The 14,392-nt window shown below is 48.8% G+C and overlaps 1 protein-coding gene across 1 annotated transcript in view; it reads left to right on the top strand.

The window, feature by feature from the left end:
- The first annotated feature begins 8,518 nt into the window (after positions 1–8,518).
- The window catches only part of ACOX2 (acyl-CoA oxidase 2), a 29,139-nt gene continuing 23,265 nt past the window's right edge, over positions 8,519–14,392 (top strand). Inside the window, exons 1-5 of the mRNA XM_046647923.1 lie at positions 8,519–8,601; positions 10,735–10,917; positions 11,342–11,504; positions 11,717–11,868; positions 12,252–12,359. Of these exons, the coding sequence (XP_046503879.1) occupies positions 10,758–10,917; positions 11,342–11,504; positions 11,717–11,868; positions 12,252–12,359 (583 nt within the window). The 5' untranslated portion in view covers positions 8,519–8,601; positions 10,735–10,757. The remainder of the gene's footprint in view (positions 8,602–10,734; positions 10,918–11,341; positions 11,505–11,716; positions 11,869–12,251; positions 12,360–14,392) is intronic.

Consider the following 14,392-nt stretch of genomic DNA (forward strand, 5'->3'; position numbering starts at 1 on the left):
TACCCTTGGCCCAAGAAGCTCCGGGAAGGAGCAGGAAGGAGAAAAACATACATTGGGCGCCTACTATATGCCTGAAGGGCAGGTCCTGGGATGTGAGAGAACAGACACAAAGCACCTAGCCCAGGGCCTGGCCCATGTCCAGAGGTGGAAGTCCCTTCTCCTCCGCTCTCTCTCCTGTTTAGGGATATCTTGACAGGTGGCACTGTGTAGCTATGAAAAGCCCAGGCTGGAAAGTCAGGCGGACTTCAGATTTGGGGGTCAGGTGGGGGATCCCGCTCTGCCACTGGCCAGATGGGTGACCTTGACAATTTCCTCGATATCTCTGGGTTTCTCACTGTTAAGTGAGGGCTCCACTAGTGTCAGCCTCACAGGGTCCTGGGAGGACTGAGATAACAAATATAAAAGGTTTGGCAAGTGCAGGCATGTGGCCAGCACTCAATGAAAGTTAATTATCATCTTCGCTTTCCTCAGTGGTTTCACTGTCATATCTGTCACTGACCCGACCCTGACAAACCCTATTTCTACGTGTTTATTGCTCCTAGTCCCTAAGCTTGTCTGGTGTCCCTCCCTCCCTCTGGGGCCACCCCAAGACCCCCCACCCTTCTCCCTGTCCCCTTTTTAGGGGCAGGTGTCACCCCATACTTCTCACATCCCATACCATCTTCATCCCCATATTATCTACTCCTTTTATTGCTATTTTAAAACAACTCCTAAGAGTTTCTCTTCTGCTTTAATCACGAAGGACCTCCTCAAACCCAAGAAAGCCAAGAGCACGTATGTGGCCTGCATTACCATGGTCCTGTCATCTGTGTCTCCTCTCCTCCCTGGGCAGTGGGAAGACTCTGCTCCCAGCGTCCTTGCCCGCAGGCAGGGTCCTGTGACTAGTTCTGGCCAATGAAATGGGAGCAGGAGTGTCATGAGGGTCTCGTCTCCGCTGAGGCGATGAGAAGCCCCATGGGGTCCTCAGGCTCCCTTCCCTTCAGCAGCAAGTGCAGAAGCTTTCAGCTAAGATGGGGGAGCCACAAAATCAAGGCAGCATGGCTCACTAACACCCCTCATGGAGGACAGCTGTCGCGACTGCTGCCACGCCAGCAGCAGACTTGGCATGAGAAAGAAGTAAACGTGTTTAGCCACTCAGATTTGGGGGTCGTCCATTATTGCAGCATGATCTAGCCCGCGCTGCCTAATACAGTGACACAAGTTACGGCCACAGAAATCTGTGCATTCCCATCTTGGAGTGCACAGACAGAAAAGAAGGATAACGTTCAACACAATGTTTTAAACAAATACAGGACACGGATGCTAATTAACTCAAAACGTGATTTATTCCAAGAAAATTATTAAAACAATAATAAAAACGAAACACACTATTGGGGAAAATTGGAGACAAATGTGTTCCTCTGGGTTGGGAAGATGAAATGATATTGTAAATTCTGTCTATTAATCTAGGGAGATTTTAATCTTTATTAGATTTTAAGTCCCCAAGAGATATTTGTAGACTTTGACAGACAGTGAAATTGTGTTAGTCAAGACTCTTTCAGTGGAAATGAAAGAAATCCAACTCAGACTGACTTTAAGAAGGAAAAGAAATTTATAGTCCGAAAAAGCCTCAGGTATGGTTGGATCCAGGGACTCATGGCATCAGCTCTCACTCTTTCTCCCTCAGGCAAGGTCTCTCTATGTGTGTGTCAGGGCAGGGGGTGGGGGGTGGGGGCAGTGCGGTAGGGTGGAGTAAGATGACTCCTGGTAGCCCCTGACCCTCCTCCAACTGAGCAAGCACAGCAGAAAAAGTCTGTCCCAATTAGGAACCATATGGAGGTGGGTGGTCATAGAGGAGGGTTTCTGATTGGCCCAACTTGGATCTCATGTTCATTCATGAACCAATCACTTTTTAAAATTTTATGGAGGTCATAATAGTTTATAACACTGTGAAATTTCAGTTGTACATTATTACTTGTCAGTCACCACACAAATGTGCCCCTTTACCCCTTATGCCCTCCCCCCACCCCGCCAACCCTCTTCTCTGGTAACCACTAATCTGTTCTCTTTGTCCATGTGTTAGTTTATCTTCCAGATATGAGTGAAAACATATGGTGTTTGTCTTTCTCTGTCTGGCTTATCTCACTTAACATGATACCCTCAAGGTCCATCCATGTTGTTGTGAATGGGGGATGATTTTTGTCTTTTTTTATGGCTGAGTAGTATTCCATTGTATAAATATACCACGTCTTCTTTATCCAGTCATCAGTTGATGGGCACTAGGGTTGCTCCCACATCTTGGCTATTGTGAATAATGCTGCAATGAACATAGGGGTGCATAAATTTCCTTGAATTGTTGATTTCAAGTTCTTTGGATGAATACCCAGTACCAGGATAGCTGGGTTGTATGGTATGTCTTTTTTTAGTTTTTTGAGGAATCTCCATACTGTTTTCCATAGTGGCTGCACCAGTTGGTGTTCCCACCAGCAGTGTATGAGGGTTCCCTTTTCTCCACATCCTCTCCAACATTTTGTTATTTCTTGTCTTGGTGATTATAGCCATTCTAATGGGTGTAAGGCGATATCTTAGTGTTGTTTTGATTTGCATTTCCCTGATGATTAGGACAGTTGAACATCTTTTCGTGTGCCTATTGGCCATCTGTATAGCTTCTTTGGAAAAATGTCTGTTCATATCCACTGCCCATTTTTTGATTGGGCTGTTTGTTTTTTTGTTCTTGAGTTGTGTAGGTTCTTTATATGTTTTGGAGATTAACCCCTTGTTGGATATATGATTTGCAAATATTTTCTCCCAATTGGTGGGTTGTCTTTCTGTTTTGTTTCTGGTTTCCTTTGCCTGGCAGAAGCTCTTTAGTCTGATGAAGTCCCACTTGTTTATTTTTTCTTTTATTTCCCTTGCCCAAGTAGACATGGTGTTCACAAAGATCCTTCTAAGACCCACATCAGAGAGTGTACTGCCTATATTTTCTTCTAGGAGTTTTATGGTTTCAGGTCTTACCTTCAAGTCTTTGATACATTTTGAGTTAATTTTTGTGTAGGGCAAAAGATAATGGTCTACTTTCATTCTTTTGCATGTGACTATCCAGTTTTCCCAACACTATTTATTGAAGAGACTTTCCTTTCTCCATTGTATATTCTTAGCTCCTTTGTCAAAGATCAACTATCCATAGATGTGTGGTTTTATCTCTGGCTTTCAATTCTCTTCCATTGATCGCTGTATCTGTTTTTGTACCAGTACCATGCTGTTTTGATTACTACAGTTTTGTAGTATATTTTGAAGTCAGGGCTTGTCATGCCTCTAGCTTTGTTCTTTCTTCTCAGGATTGCTTTAGCTATTCGGGGTCTTTTATTGCCCCATATGAATTTTGGGATTCTTTGTTCTATTTCAGCAAAGAATGTCATGAGCCAATCACTTTTGAACAGGGAGCTGAGATACTATGATTGGCCAGGCCTGCGCCATATGCCCACCCCTCCATCCCAGGGAGGCAGAAGCAACCTCACCCAAAGCATGTGGGTTCCTTAAAGGAAAGAAGAATTCTCTTAGCAAAATAAGGGTGAAGGGTTGCTGAGCAGACAAAAAACGATAGATGTCCACTACAGAAATTCACCTAGAAGAATAAGCAAGTAGGAATGTCCAAAGGGGACATGTGAAGAAATTACACAAATATACACATACACAAGGATATATGCATATACATGATGGGCTCAACTCTACCAAATTTTAAAATTTCAAAACATATAACAAAAGGATAATTATAAAACTGAATGATATCAAGTCCAGGCAGAAATAATGAACCACTGACACAGAATTGATATTTCCAAAACAGAATCAAGCAAATATAAGAAGTTAACATATGAATTTGCTAAGGGTAACACAAAACCCTTCAATATTTACTCATTCATTTGGCAAATGAATTTGTTCTACAAAAATAACAATACATGTCTCTGCATGAGAATAACAATGTAAAAGAAAGAATTAATTTAGATTCATACCTGATACCATACAAAGGAAACATTCTAAACGAAAGTTAAATATTTTTAAGCAATAAAAATAGAAAGAACACAAAATAGCGTTTTAGTCCTACCTATGAGGAGCTAAATTTATGTCTGTTGGCAAAATAAGACAGATGCATTTGAATAAATAGAAATAAAGATGTTATCTACATGAGGTATGATCAAGCAAATACTAACACATCAAGAGTTTAATCTCAAGACAAATCCAAATTGAGGGACATTCTAAAAGAAAACACCTCATCAGGACAACAAGAACGGCTTCTCTGAGTTCTGAGAGTCCTAGCAAATCATTGAACCTGAGGTTGATCTTTTGAACCCTCCAACACACTTAAATAAGTTCTGAAGATTAGCTAATAGTATTGTGTTAGTGTCATTTCTTAGTGTCAATAATTACACTATGGTTATGTAAGATGTTAACATTGGAGGAAGCTGAGTAAAAGGCATAGAGAGACTCTATAGTATTCTTTGAAACTTTCTGAAAGTCTAAAGTTATTTCGAAATAAAAAGTTAAAAACAAAGAATAGGGCGATGCGAGATGATAATTGTTAAACCTGTGTCTTAGGTACACGTGGGTTCATTATCTCATTCTCTCCACTTTTACGCAGGTTTGAAAGTTTTCATTAAAAAAAATAAGCTAGAGAATTCAATCATTTGGAGCAAAAAATTAAAATGATCACATCCAAAACATATAGAGCAGTGTCAGCTCCAAAGTTGATGGTGAAACTATTTAAACACGGAATTCATCAAATATTAACAGAACATCAAGAGGTTAATCTCAAGAGAGTCAAGATGTGGAAGTTATGGCAGAGAGAAATGAAATAATTGCCCGTGGGCAGTGATAGAACAAACCCTTGGCAGAGGCCACGTTGGAACCCAGAACTTTCCTCTCCAAACTAGGATCAAGGCCACCTTCCTTGAAGCCACCACCTTGTGTACAGCCACTGCCAACAGCAAAAGGGATTCAGAGATCCAGGCCCACCTAGTCCCAGCAGGACCTTCTGGGTGAGGTCTCAAAGCTTGGTCCTACTTCTACCTCAAGACACAAGCTGGACACTATCTCGGGACATGGTGGTAAGCTTTGAGGCCTCTTAGTGAGCAAACACACCACACCACAGATGGGGAGGCCGAGACCCAGGAGGAAAGGGCACCTTCCCAGAGTCACCACATCTCAGAAATCCTGCATGACAGGAGCCCTGCGTTTCCTGACTTCTTTCCCAATCTTGCACAAATGGGTTGAGGTCAGTCTTTGACATCAGAAGATCTGGTTCAACAACCATCTCTGAAATCTATTTATTGTACAAACCCAGGCAAGTGACAACACCTCTCTGAGCTTGTTTCCTCCCCTGAAAAATGGGGAGATGCATCCTGTTTTCCAGAGTTGTTATGCAGTGGAAACAAGAGAACCTATAAACATCCCACCCCACTCACTGAGACCTGGTTTCCCTCTGGGTCCCACCCTGAGCAACGTCCAATGCACTGCAGGGGCTCCCAAAATATTTGTCCAAGGAATGATGGGTAGGGGTGGATGGATACTAAGGCTAATCATAAGACAAGACAAATTTTAGAGTAGAAACATGGGGAGAGAGGAAAATTGCTCACTTTACAGAGCAACTCTTTCATAGAAGGACCACCTGAGTGGAGCCTTTTAAGCTCCTGAGATATTAACACCTTGAGTTCCTGAAGGGCACAGGATGGCAGGAGCCATCAGGAAAGGCAGCAGAACAGGATCTCAGCTGGGTACATAGCTTTTTGGTACAAGTAGTCCCAAAGGAATCCCTAGCTTTGAGACTAGAGGATAGGGTTTCATGTCGGGGTACACAAGTACGTACAGATAGGATAGACCCACACACCCACAACAACCCCTACCTTTCAGAAAACTGCCAAAGCTCCAGAGTCCTTCCTCAAGCTTGGCCATGCCCTTGGGGTAGAAAATCTTGATGGCTCCTGCCAACCTTTATTTATTCATTCATCCACCAAGTGTTTGTTGAGCACCTACCTAGGCCAGGCCCTGGGCTGGGGCTGGGACTGCATTACTGACCAAGAGCAAAGCAATCCTTGCTTTCCCTGGTGATTTAGACAAAAACCAATAATGAAAGAAAAAATAGCCACCACTGCAGCGAGGGGACCAAGGATGTGGCATCTTTTTCTAGCACGATTTGTGACACCAAATGTGTGGTTGTCCCACACCAACAACCAAGTCTCCGATTCTCCACCACCACCTGGCTATCCAACCACTCAATGCCATTCCGACACTAACTCGCGGGGTTAGTGCAGACCTCGCAGACTTAGGGCTCAGTCCCACAAGACTGCCCTCACTTCAGACACCAGTTGCAAATCCCAGGGGCCACCTGTACTTCTGACCTACTGGCTATAAATTCAGAGGTTCCCACAACCCCCTCCACAGCTTCAATAATTTGCTAGAACGACTCACAGTACTCAGGAAGCCACTTTACTTATGTTTACCGGTTTATTATAAAGTATACAACTCAGGAACAGCCAATTGGAAAGGCTGCACAGGATAAGGATGGGGGAGGCAGCATTGAGCTTCTCTCCAGGCCCTCTCTGGGCATGCCACCCTCCCCACACGTCAACTTAGAAGTTCCCCAAACCTCTTTGTTTAGGGATTTTTTATCAAGGTCTGGTTATGTAGGCATAATTGATTAAACCACTGCCCGGTGGTGGCTGACTCAATCTCCAGCCCCTCTCCTTCTTCTGGAGGTTGGCGGTAGGGGGGGGGTGGGAAGAACTAAAAGTCCCAACCCTCTAATTAAGGTTTGGTCTTTCTGGCAACCACCCCGCAACCTGAAACTATCTTTGGGCCCCCAGCCACAGATACAGAAGACAAGTCTTTTCACTCAGGAGGTTCCAAGGATTTTTAAGAATTCCTGAAGGTTTATTTAGGAACTGGGAATAAAGATCAAATATGGGGGCCAACCCAGTGGAGTAGTGGTTAAGTTCACATGCTCCACTTCAGCGGCCCCGGGTTCACAGGTTCAGATCCTGGGGGGTGGACATAGCACCGTTTGTCAAGACATGGTGTGGCAGCCTCCTACTTAAAGTAGGGGAAGAGTGGCACAGATGTTGGCTCAGGGACAGCCTTCCTCAAGCAAAAAGAGGAGGATGGGCAACAGATGTTAACTCAGGGCCAATCTTCCTCACACACACACACAAAAGACCAAAGATGTATTTTTTATTACACCACAAAGGGCAAAAGGCTGGGGCTAAGAAAGCAGATTCAGGAGCTTTGAATCCAGACCGGGATGACTTCCCAAGAGATTATGACATTTGTCGTGAGATGAAAGGATGAAGATGAGCTGGACAGGGAAAGCAGAAGGGGCGTGGGGACAGTGGGATCAGAGAGAGGGCAAGAAGGTTTTAAGCTCAAAAAAGTTATCAAGTCCTTAGAAACGGCTGTGAGTATCCTGTCTAGGTCTCCTGCTCAGCCCTACTGTGACTCTCGTCTCCCCCGCAGCCCCCAACTCTCCACCAGGATGTGTCCCAAGGGCAGGGGACTGAGACAGTTTTGTTTAGTTTTATTTTTGCTTCTTGCTGTACCCCTGTGCTTAGATCATTGTGGGCACTCCAAAATACGTATTGATGAGTAAACAAATCAATGCATCCTGTACAACCTCACATATCTGCCCGTGAATACCTCACCAGCAGGCTGCTGAAGAATCAGAAATTCCAGCATCAAACATCACTCCTGGGAATTAAGAAATTCTTTCATGGGGGGCTGGCCCCGTGGCCAAGTGGTTAAGTTCGCGCGCTCCGCTGTAGGCAGCCCAGTGTTTCGTTAGTTCGAATCCTGGGCGCGGACATGGCACTGCTCATCAGACCACGCTGAGGCAGCGTCCCACATGCCACAACTAGAAGAACCCACAACGAAGAATACACAACTATGTACCGGGGGGCTTTGGGGAGAAAAAGGAAAAAATAAAATCTTAAAAAAAGAAAAAAAAAGAAATTCTTTCATGGGAAACCAAGAAAACGGTAATAATCTCCAGTTACAAATGCTTAGGATTTTAGAATTGACCAAGAGCTTTCCTTTAGACCCTGTGAGTTACAGACTAGGGGAGGGAAGCTTAGAGAAGTGAAAGAACTCAGAGTCACATCTCGGGGATCTGAACCCAGGTCTCTGGATTCCAACTGGGGACTGTGGTGTTTCCTTCTGCAGAGGGAAAGTGTGTGCATTTTACCAGGCCCAGGCCCTGGGAGACGGAGCCAGACAGGCAGGGAGAGGAAGAGAAAGACGGGGGTCCCATAGCTGGCACTCACCGAGCTGCCTAGCCAGCCTCGTGCTAAGCTATCTATCCTGCTTCATCCTCACAGAAATTCTCCCAGGGCAGCCCAGTGCTGGGGTGGCAGCTGGCCACAGTCACATCCACCTAGGGGGCAGGAGAGAACAGGCCGCGAGTTCAACCAAGAGCTGACAGCCTGCCAGGCAGAGCCTTCAGTCTTCCGGCCCTTCTAGGGGAGGAGAAAGGGGCTAGGCGGCCTACCAATGACAGGCTTCGGCTGGCAGCTAGAGGTCAGGCCACACCCACAGTGCAGACACAGGACTACACAGGACTACACAGGACACAGGACGGAGGTGAGTTAGGCGAGCAGCGCCGAGGGACAAGGAAGGGCCTGGGAGACCCCTGACCCCCTGAGTAACGACCCTCCCTGCCACTCCTGATGACTCTGAGCGCTGCTCTCTTTCATTCAACACTATCTACTAGGCAACACCTGTGGCCCCGGCCCTGTGCTAGGTGTTAGAGCTACGGCACTGATGTGACAAGGAACCCTGTCCTCCTGGGGTTCACCTTTGGTAGGGGGAGACAGCAATAAATAAAAACTCAGTAAATGAGTAAATTATCTCGTAAGTTAGGATAAGTGAAAAGAGAAAGAGGAGAGCAGAGTGAGGAAGATTGGGAATGCCGGGGGAGGGGCTGGGGATTTAGGGAGGGCGGCCCGGTGGGCCTCACAGGCCAGGTGACATTGATCAAAGACTTGAAGGAGGTAACGAGGGAGCCATGAGGACATCTGGGGAGGAGTGCTCCAGGCAGAGGACACAGCCGCAGCAGAGGGGTGAGGCCTAGAATGTGCCAGCACAGCAAGGAGGCAGCAGCAGTTGTAATGGAGGCAACAAGAGGCAGAGAGGAGGAGGGCCAGGAAGAGAGGATGCAGGCCAGGCAGCCTTGCAGAGGTCCAGGGGGCAGATGATGGGGGCTCCTTGAACGTTCCAGGCCCCTTGTCAACATCCCCACGGCCCTGTCACCCACTTAGGCGTATCGGTTTGGAAGCCTCTGTAGGACTCCCATTTGCTACATGTGGCTGTGTGAACTTACGAAGTCTCCCCCCATCCCTGGGCTCCTGCCCTTTCTGTAAGATGGTAACTGTAACAGGAGCGTATCTGCAGGATTGTGGTGAAGAAGAAAGGGAATCAAAATAGTGGCTGCCTGCAGGAGAGATTGACAGCCTGCCTCCGGTGAGCCAGGCTCGCGGGCCCCAAGGCAAAGCAGACCAGCCCCCTGGTCACTCACTGCCTTGGAAGAGGGACATTGGAGTAAATAAAGAACTCTTCCTTATTATCCCCTCTAATAGCACCCAGTGGGGGCACCAAAGGGTTGCTTTGTTCCCCCAGGGGGTGCTGCTGTCAAGAGGGCTTCTTAGGGGAGGGGTCCCTAGATCCTGGGGCTCACTAGGAAAGGGGGTGGAGGGGGGCAGGTTAGCAGGAGATGGAGAGGAAGCCTGGGGTGGGGGGAGCAGGGGATATGGGGTGAGGGGTGAGAGGGGTGGGAGGCGGTTGGATGGCAGGGAGCATGGACCTCATCCCAAAACAGTGGGCACCGAGGAACAAATTCCAAGCAGGGGAGGAAAACAATGCAATTGCAGTTACGGGGTCTCCCTGGCAGCTGGGAGAACAGACAAGAGAGACCCCGAGGCCAGGAGAGAAATGATGGTGGGCTGGCGGTAGCCAGGGGGATGGAAGGAATAGACTAGATGGATTCGAGGGACTCGAGAAGTAGAATGGAGCATACCTGGTGGCTGCCTTGCTTGGGGGAACAGGGGCTTCTAAGAGGCCAAGGATTTACCATGAAGGATGCTGGGTCCACCCTGGCTACTGGGGCCACACAGGGGTTTCAAGGGGAACATCTCACAGACAGGGAGCAACCTTCCTCCCCTCGGCTCCACAGTACCCCTCAAGGCTGACAGAAATGGGTCAAATGAGCCTAGGCCTTAGGGAACCAGGTGAATGGGACCAGAGGTCCCCCCAGTGAGCCCCCATGGCAGGGCTGTAGTGTGGACACAGCATGTGCTTTGTGGCACAGACTCCAGCTGTGTGGCTAGAGCCCACACACTTAACCTAAGATTAATTTTCTTCATGTGTGACCTTCATCCATTTGTCATGGGAATTTCCCCAGGCAAAGCTTGTAATGCAAACTGCAGTGAACAGAGCGTGAGCTTGGTGATCAGACCCTGTCCAAACCTTGCCTAACAGGTGTTGAACTACCATTCACTGAATGGTTACTGCAAACAACACCTAGACAATGCCTAGTACTCAGCCAAGTGCCCACAGGGAGGAGTGTGGGGATGGAGTGCCACTCAAATATTTCAGGGGAGTTCCTTCCTCCACTAGGCAGCCCTGGCTGACACTCAGCCCTGGGCAGTTCCTCCTACCCACAGGTTCTTAGCACCACCCAGGGCTCAGAGCAGCCAGGCCAGCAGTGTCTCTCCTCAGACCCCACGCAGATCCAGGCGAGGATGGGCAGCCCAGTGCACCGAGTGTCAATGGGGGACACCTGGAGCAGGCAAGTGCACCCCGACATAGAGAGTGAAAGGTACAAGCAAACCTTCGACGTGGAGCGGCTCACCAACATCCTTGATGGAGGGGCCCAGGACACTGCACTCCGGAGGAAAGTCGGTAAGAGGAGGCTAGGAAACGAAGGATCTGCTTTGTCCCCATGTGCTTTTCCTGGAAGAAGAGTCTTTCACTAGCAGTCCTACCTTCAGATAACAAACTTTTCTCTCAAAACTCAACTGTTAGAGATTCATTCCTTTGGACTATAAAGGTATCTTTAACATGTCAATATTCCCTGAGCCCATTTGAGCGATAGAAAAGTCCTAGGCAGCAGAAGACCTGGATGCTGGTCCTTATTCTGCCACTGCATAGCTTTGTAACCTTGGACGAGTCGTTTTCCCACCTCTGGGCCTCAGGTGTCTCATCTATAAAATAACAGTAATGTCTGACTTCCTTTCCCTGTCCATGAGGCACCTGGGTGGGAAGATTTGAAGGTGCCAGGAACCTCACTCAGGTCTCTAAGCCCTCTCTTCTCTGTCCCTGGCAGAGAGCATCATCCACAGTGACCCAGAGTTTAGCCTGAAGGACAATTATTTCCTGACCCAGAGTGAATGTTATGAGGCCGCCGTTGAGAAGAAATTCCACTTGCAGATGCTAGCACAGCGCCAGGGCTGGGCAGAAGACGGTCGTGAAGCATATTACGCTTACAGGTGCTCACCCCCAGGGCAGCTCCACCAGAGAGGAATTCACCTGGGATCCCCCGGAAGCCCCTTATCCCATGAGCTGCTGTCCCCAACAAAGGCAGTACTTGCTGGGAACCAGGATGCCAGGTGCCCCTTCCCTCCAGCGCCCTGCTCTAGCTAAGGGTACCTGGGCCCCTGTCTCCCACAGGCTGCTCAACCACAGCGTCTCTCCCCTACAGAACCCTTTCTGGAAGTCTGGGCTTCGGTTTGCAGCACATCTTCCTAAAAGCCCTCAGGAGCCTGGGCTCAGAGGAGCAGATTGCTAAATGGGTCCCAGTGTGCAACAAGTTCCAGATCATCGGGACGTACGCCCAGACAGAACTGGGACATGGTGAGCCAGGGCTGTGGCATGCAGGGTACAGGTAGCACACTGCACAGTCCCAGAGGGCCCGTCCACTTCTCGGGAGTCATAGATTGGTGTGTTTAAGATGAAAATGTTACAGCAGGTGGCGGTCAGGGGTGTTGAGGAAGGGGTGCCTTTTTCTAATCTACATGAACATTGTATGGGTAGCAGTGGGGCAAGTCACCCCTTCTGGAAATGTCAGCGACCATCCCTTGTCATGAGCTGGCTATGTGTGCCCCACACAGCCCACAGCTGGAGCTACCCCCATCCACACAGGGCTGGTGCCTGAGAGTTCCAGGCCTGCGTAGACACTGCTCCCCAGGGGAGATTCCCCTTTGGCCTGACGTCTAACTCCCCTCCTTGATTCCAAGGGACATATCTCCAGGGCTTGGAGACTGAAGCCACCTACGATGCAGCCACCCAGGAGTTTGTGGTGCACAGCCCCACAATGACTGCCATCAAATGGTGGCCTGGGGACCGTGAGTATCCATCCATCCCCCAGCCCCATCTGTCCCCAGGGAGAACAAAGCTGGATGGCAGAACAGCACGGATTTTGATGTCCAACAGAACTCAGATTGATTCCCTGTTCTAGGCTGGGGACCTCGGGCAAGTCAATTCACCTCCCTGAGCCTCACTGTTTTACTCTGTAAAATAGGTGGGATAGGAAGAATTTCATCAGTGAGTGGCTCAGAGGACCCCAAGGGAACCTTGAAGTAGCTGAGGAAACCGACCCAGGCTTTGGGGCATGAGGGCCAAGAGCTCTCTCACACACTCGGCCCCCACACAGACACACGCACACACACACACACACTTGGGCTAGTCCCAGGAACTCCCCATAACCCCAGTTCCTCTCATCTCCCAAAGCTTGCCACCAGCCAGAGTCCAGGGCCATGCAATTACACAGTGAGAGAGAAACACCGCTCAGGGCCCGTGCTCCGGAGCCCTGGACCCTCAGACCCCCAGACCCCGGGAAAGGCTCTGGCCCGCCACCAGCGCCAATCAGGCCACTGGCCCCGCACCTCCTGCTGCGGCCTCCAGGTGGCGACTGCACCGCGCTTCCCCCAGGGTCAGTGATTTGCCAAAGCCTAAGGAGGGGGTGCCCCCAAGGCCCTCTTCCCCCAGTGTGAGAATACACCTCTGAGCACGCATCTGTGGCACTTGGGGACCCATTTGGTGAAACACTTATATGGAAAGAAAAAAATACAACAAATGTGAGGAGTCCAACTTAAGCAGAAAGAGAGATGACAGACAAGCAGAGACAGGGAGAAAGATCGAGAGAGGGAGAGAGCAATGAGAGAGACAGAGAAGAGAGAAATAAGAGAGTGACGTGAGAGAGCAATGAGAGAGAGAGAGAGAAAATGAATGACAGCTGTCAAAACAGCAGTGAAAAGAAGCCAGCCTTTGGAATCAGACAGCATTCAAATCCCAGTTCTGCCCCTTCCAGGCCAGTAACCTTGAACACGGCAACCTGCTCTCGGAGCCTCAGTTTCCTTATCTGGAAAATGGGGCTCATCCCACATGCCCTGTGAGAACTGGAAAGCGCTAGCAGAGGGTTTGCTACCACCTGGGTTTCAATAAATGATAATTATCTGTATTTATTATTATTAGGTTGATGGCAGAGTGATTCATTAATAGGTTTTTGAGGACAGAAAAAAAAAGCTTGCCCCCTTCGCAGTGCCTTGAGCAAGTCACTGCTAGATTTGTTTGGCTCTTTGGGGGCGGTTCCCTCCTCTCTGGGATCAGTAACTTTTTGAGGCCCCAAAGGTGCCATGAGCTGGGGTTGGGGAGTGATGCACACATCCCCGTCACTTGGGACCAGTGTTCTTGCATGGATCTTGACACACAAACCCCAGCAGCTCTGACCTAAAGACCCTGTCTCCTTGATTCCAAAGAAAATCACTCAAGGGCAACACACTTGTAGCAGAACCAAATTTTAAAAGATGCCAAGCTTTCCCGGATTTTTCCATTCAGGCCGTTTTCGTTAAAATCCATAGCCTTCGTCAAGCTTTGCCTTTGGAAGAGAAAGTACCCAGAGGGCTCAGGGCGCTTTGGTCCCCTCAAGATCTCCATGAGCCTCCTTGAGCCTCCCTACACCATGGGGCTCCTGCCTGTGTAATCGTAGGGCAGTTGCTACACATCCCTGACATTTAGACTGAGCCCCCTGCACCTCCAGCCACCAAATGGCTCTCCATAAATCCCTCCAACCCAGCGCCTTCCAGAGCCAGCCACTCAAAGAGCCAGCTCTTTGAATGGTTCCAGTTATTTCTAAGGATGAGTCAAGGCCATGTGAGTCAAGGGGCATCCTGAACAAGCAGCCCTTTGCTGCGCTGAATGCTACCTTCTCCACTGCCTGGCCCCACCAAGCCCATCCAGTCCTCAAGCTTCTGAGCATCCTGTTCCCTCCACCTTGCACACTCTTCCCTGGGTGGCTCCCCTGGAAAACGCCCCTCACCCTCCAGGCTCCTTGTGATCCCCCCCGACCCACATCCTCTGGGGCAGATCAAACTAACCC

This window comes from Equus quagga, chromosome 1, assembly GCF_021613505.1.
Source record: "Equus quagga isolate Etosha38 chromosome 1, UCLA_HA_Equagga_1.0, whole genome shotgun sequence".
Taxonomy (NCBI): domain Eukaryota; kingdom Metazoa; phylum Chordata; class Mammalia; order Perissodactyla; family Equidae; genus Equus; species Equus quagga.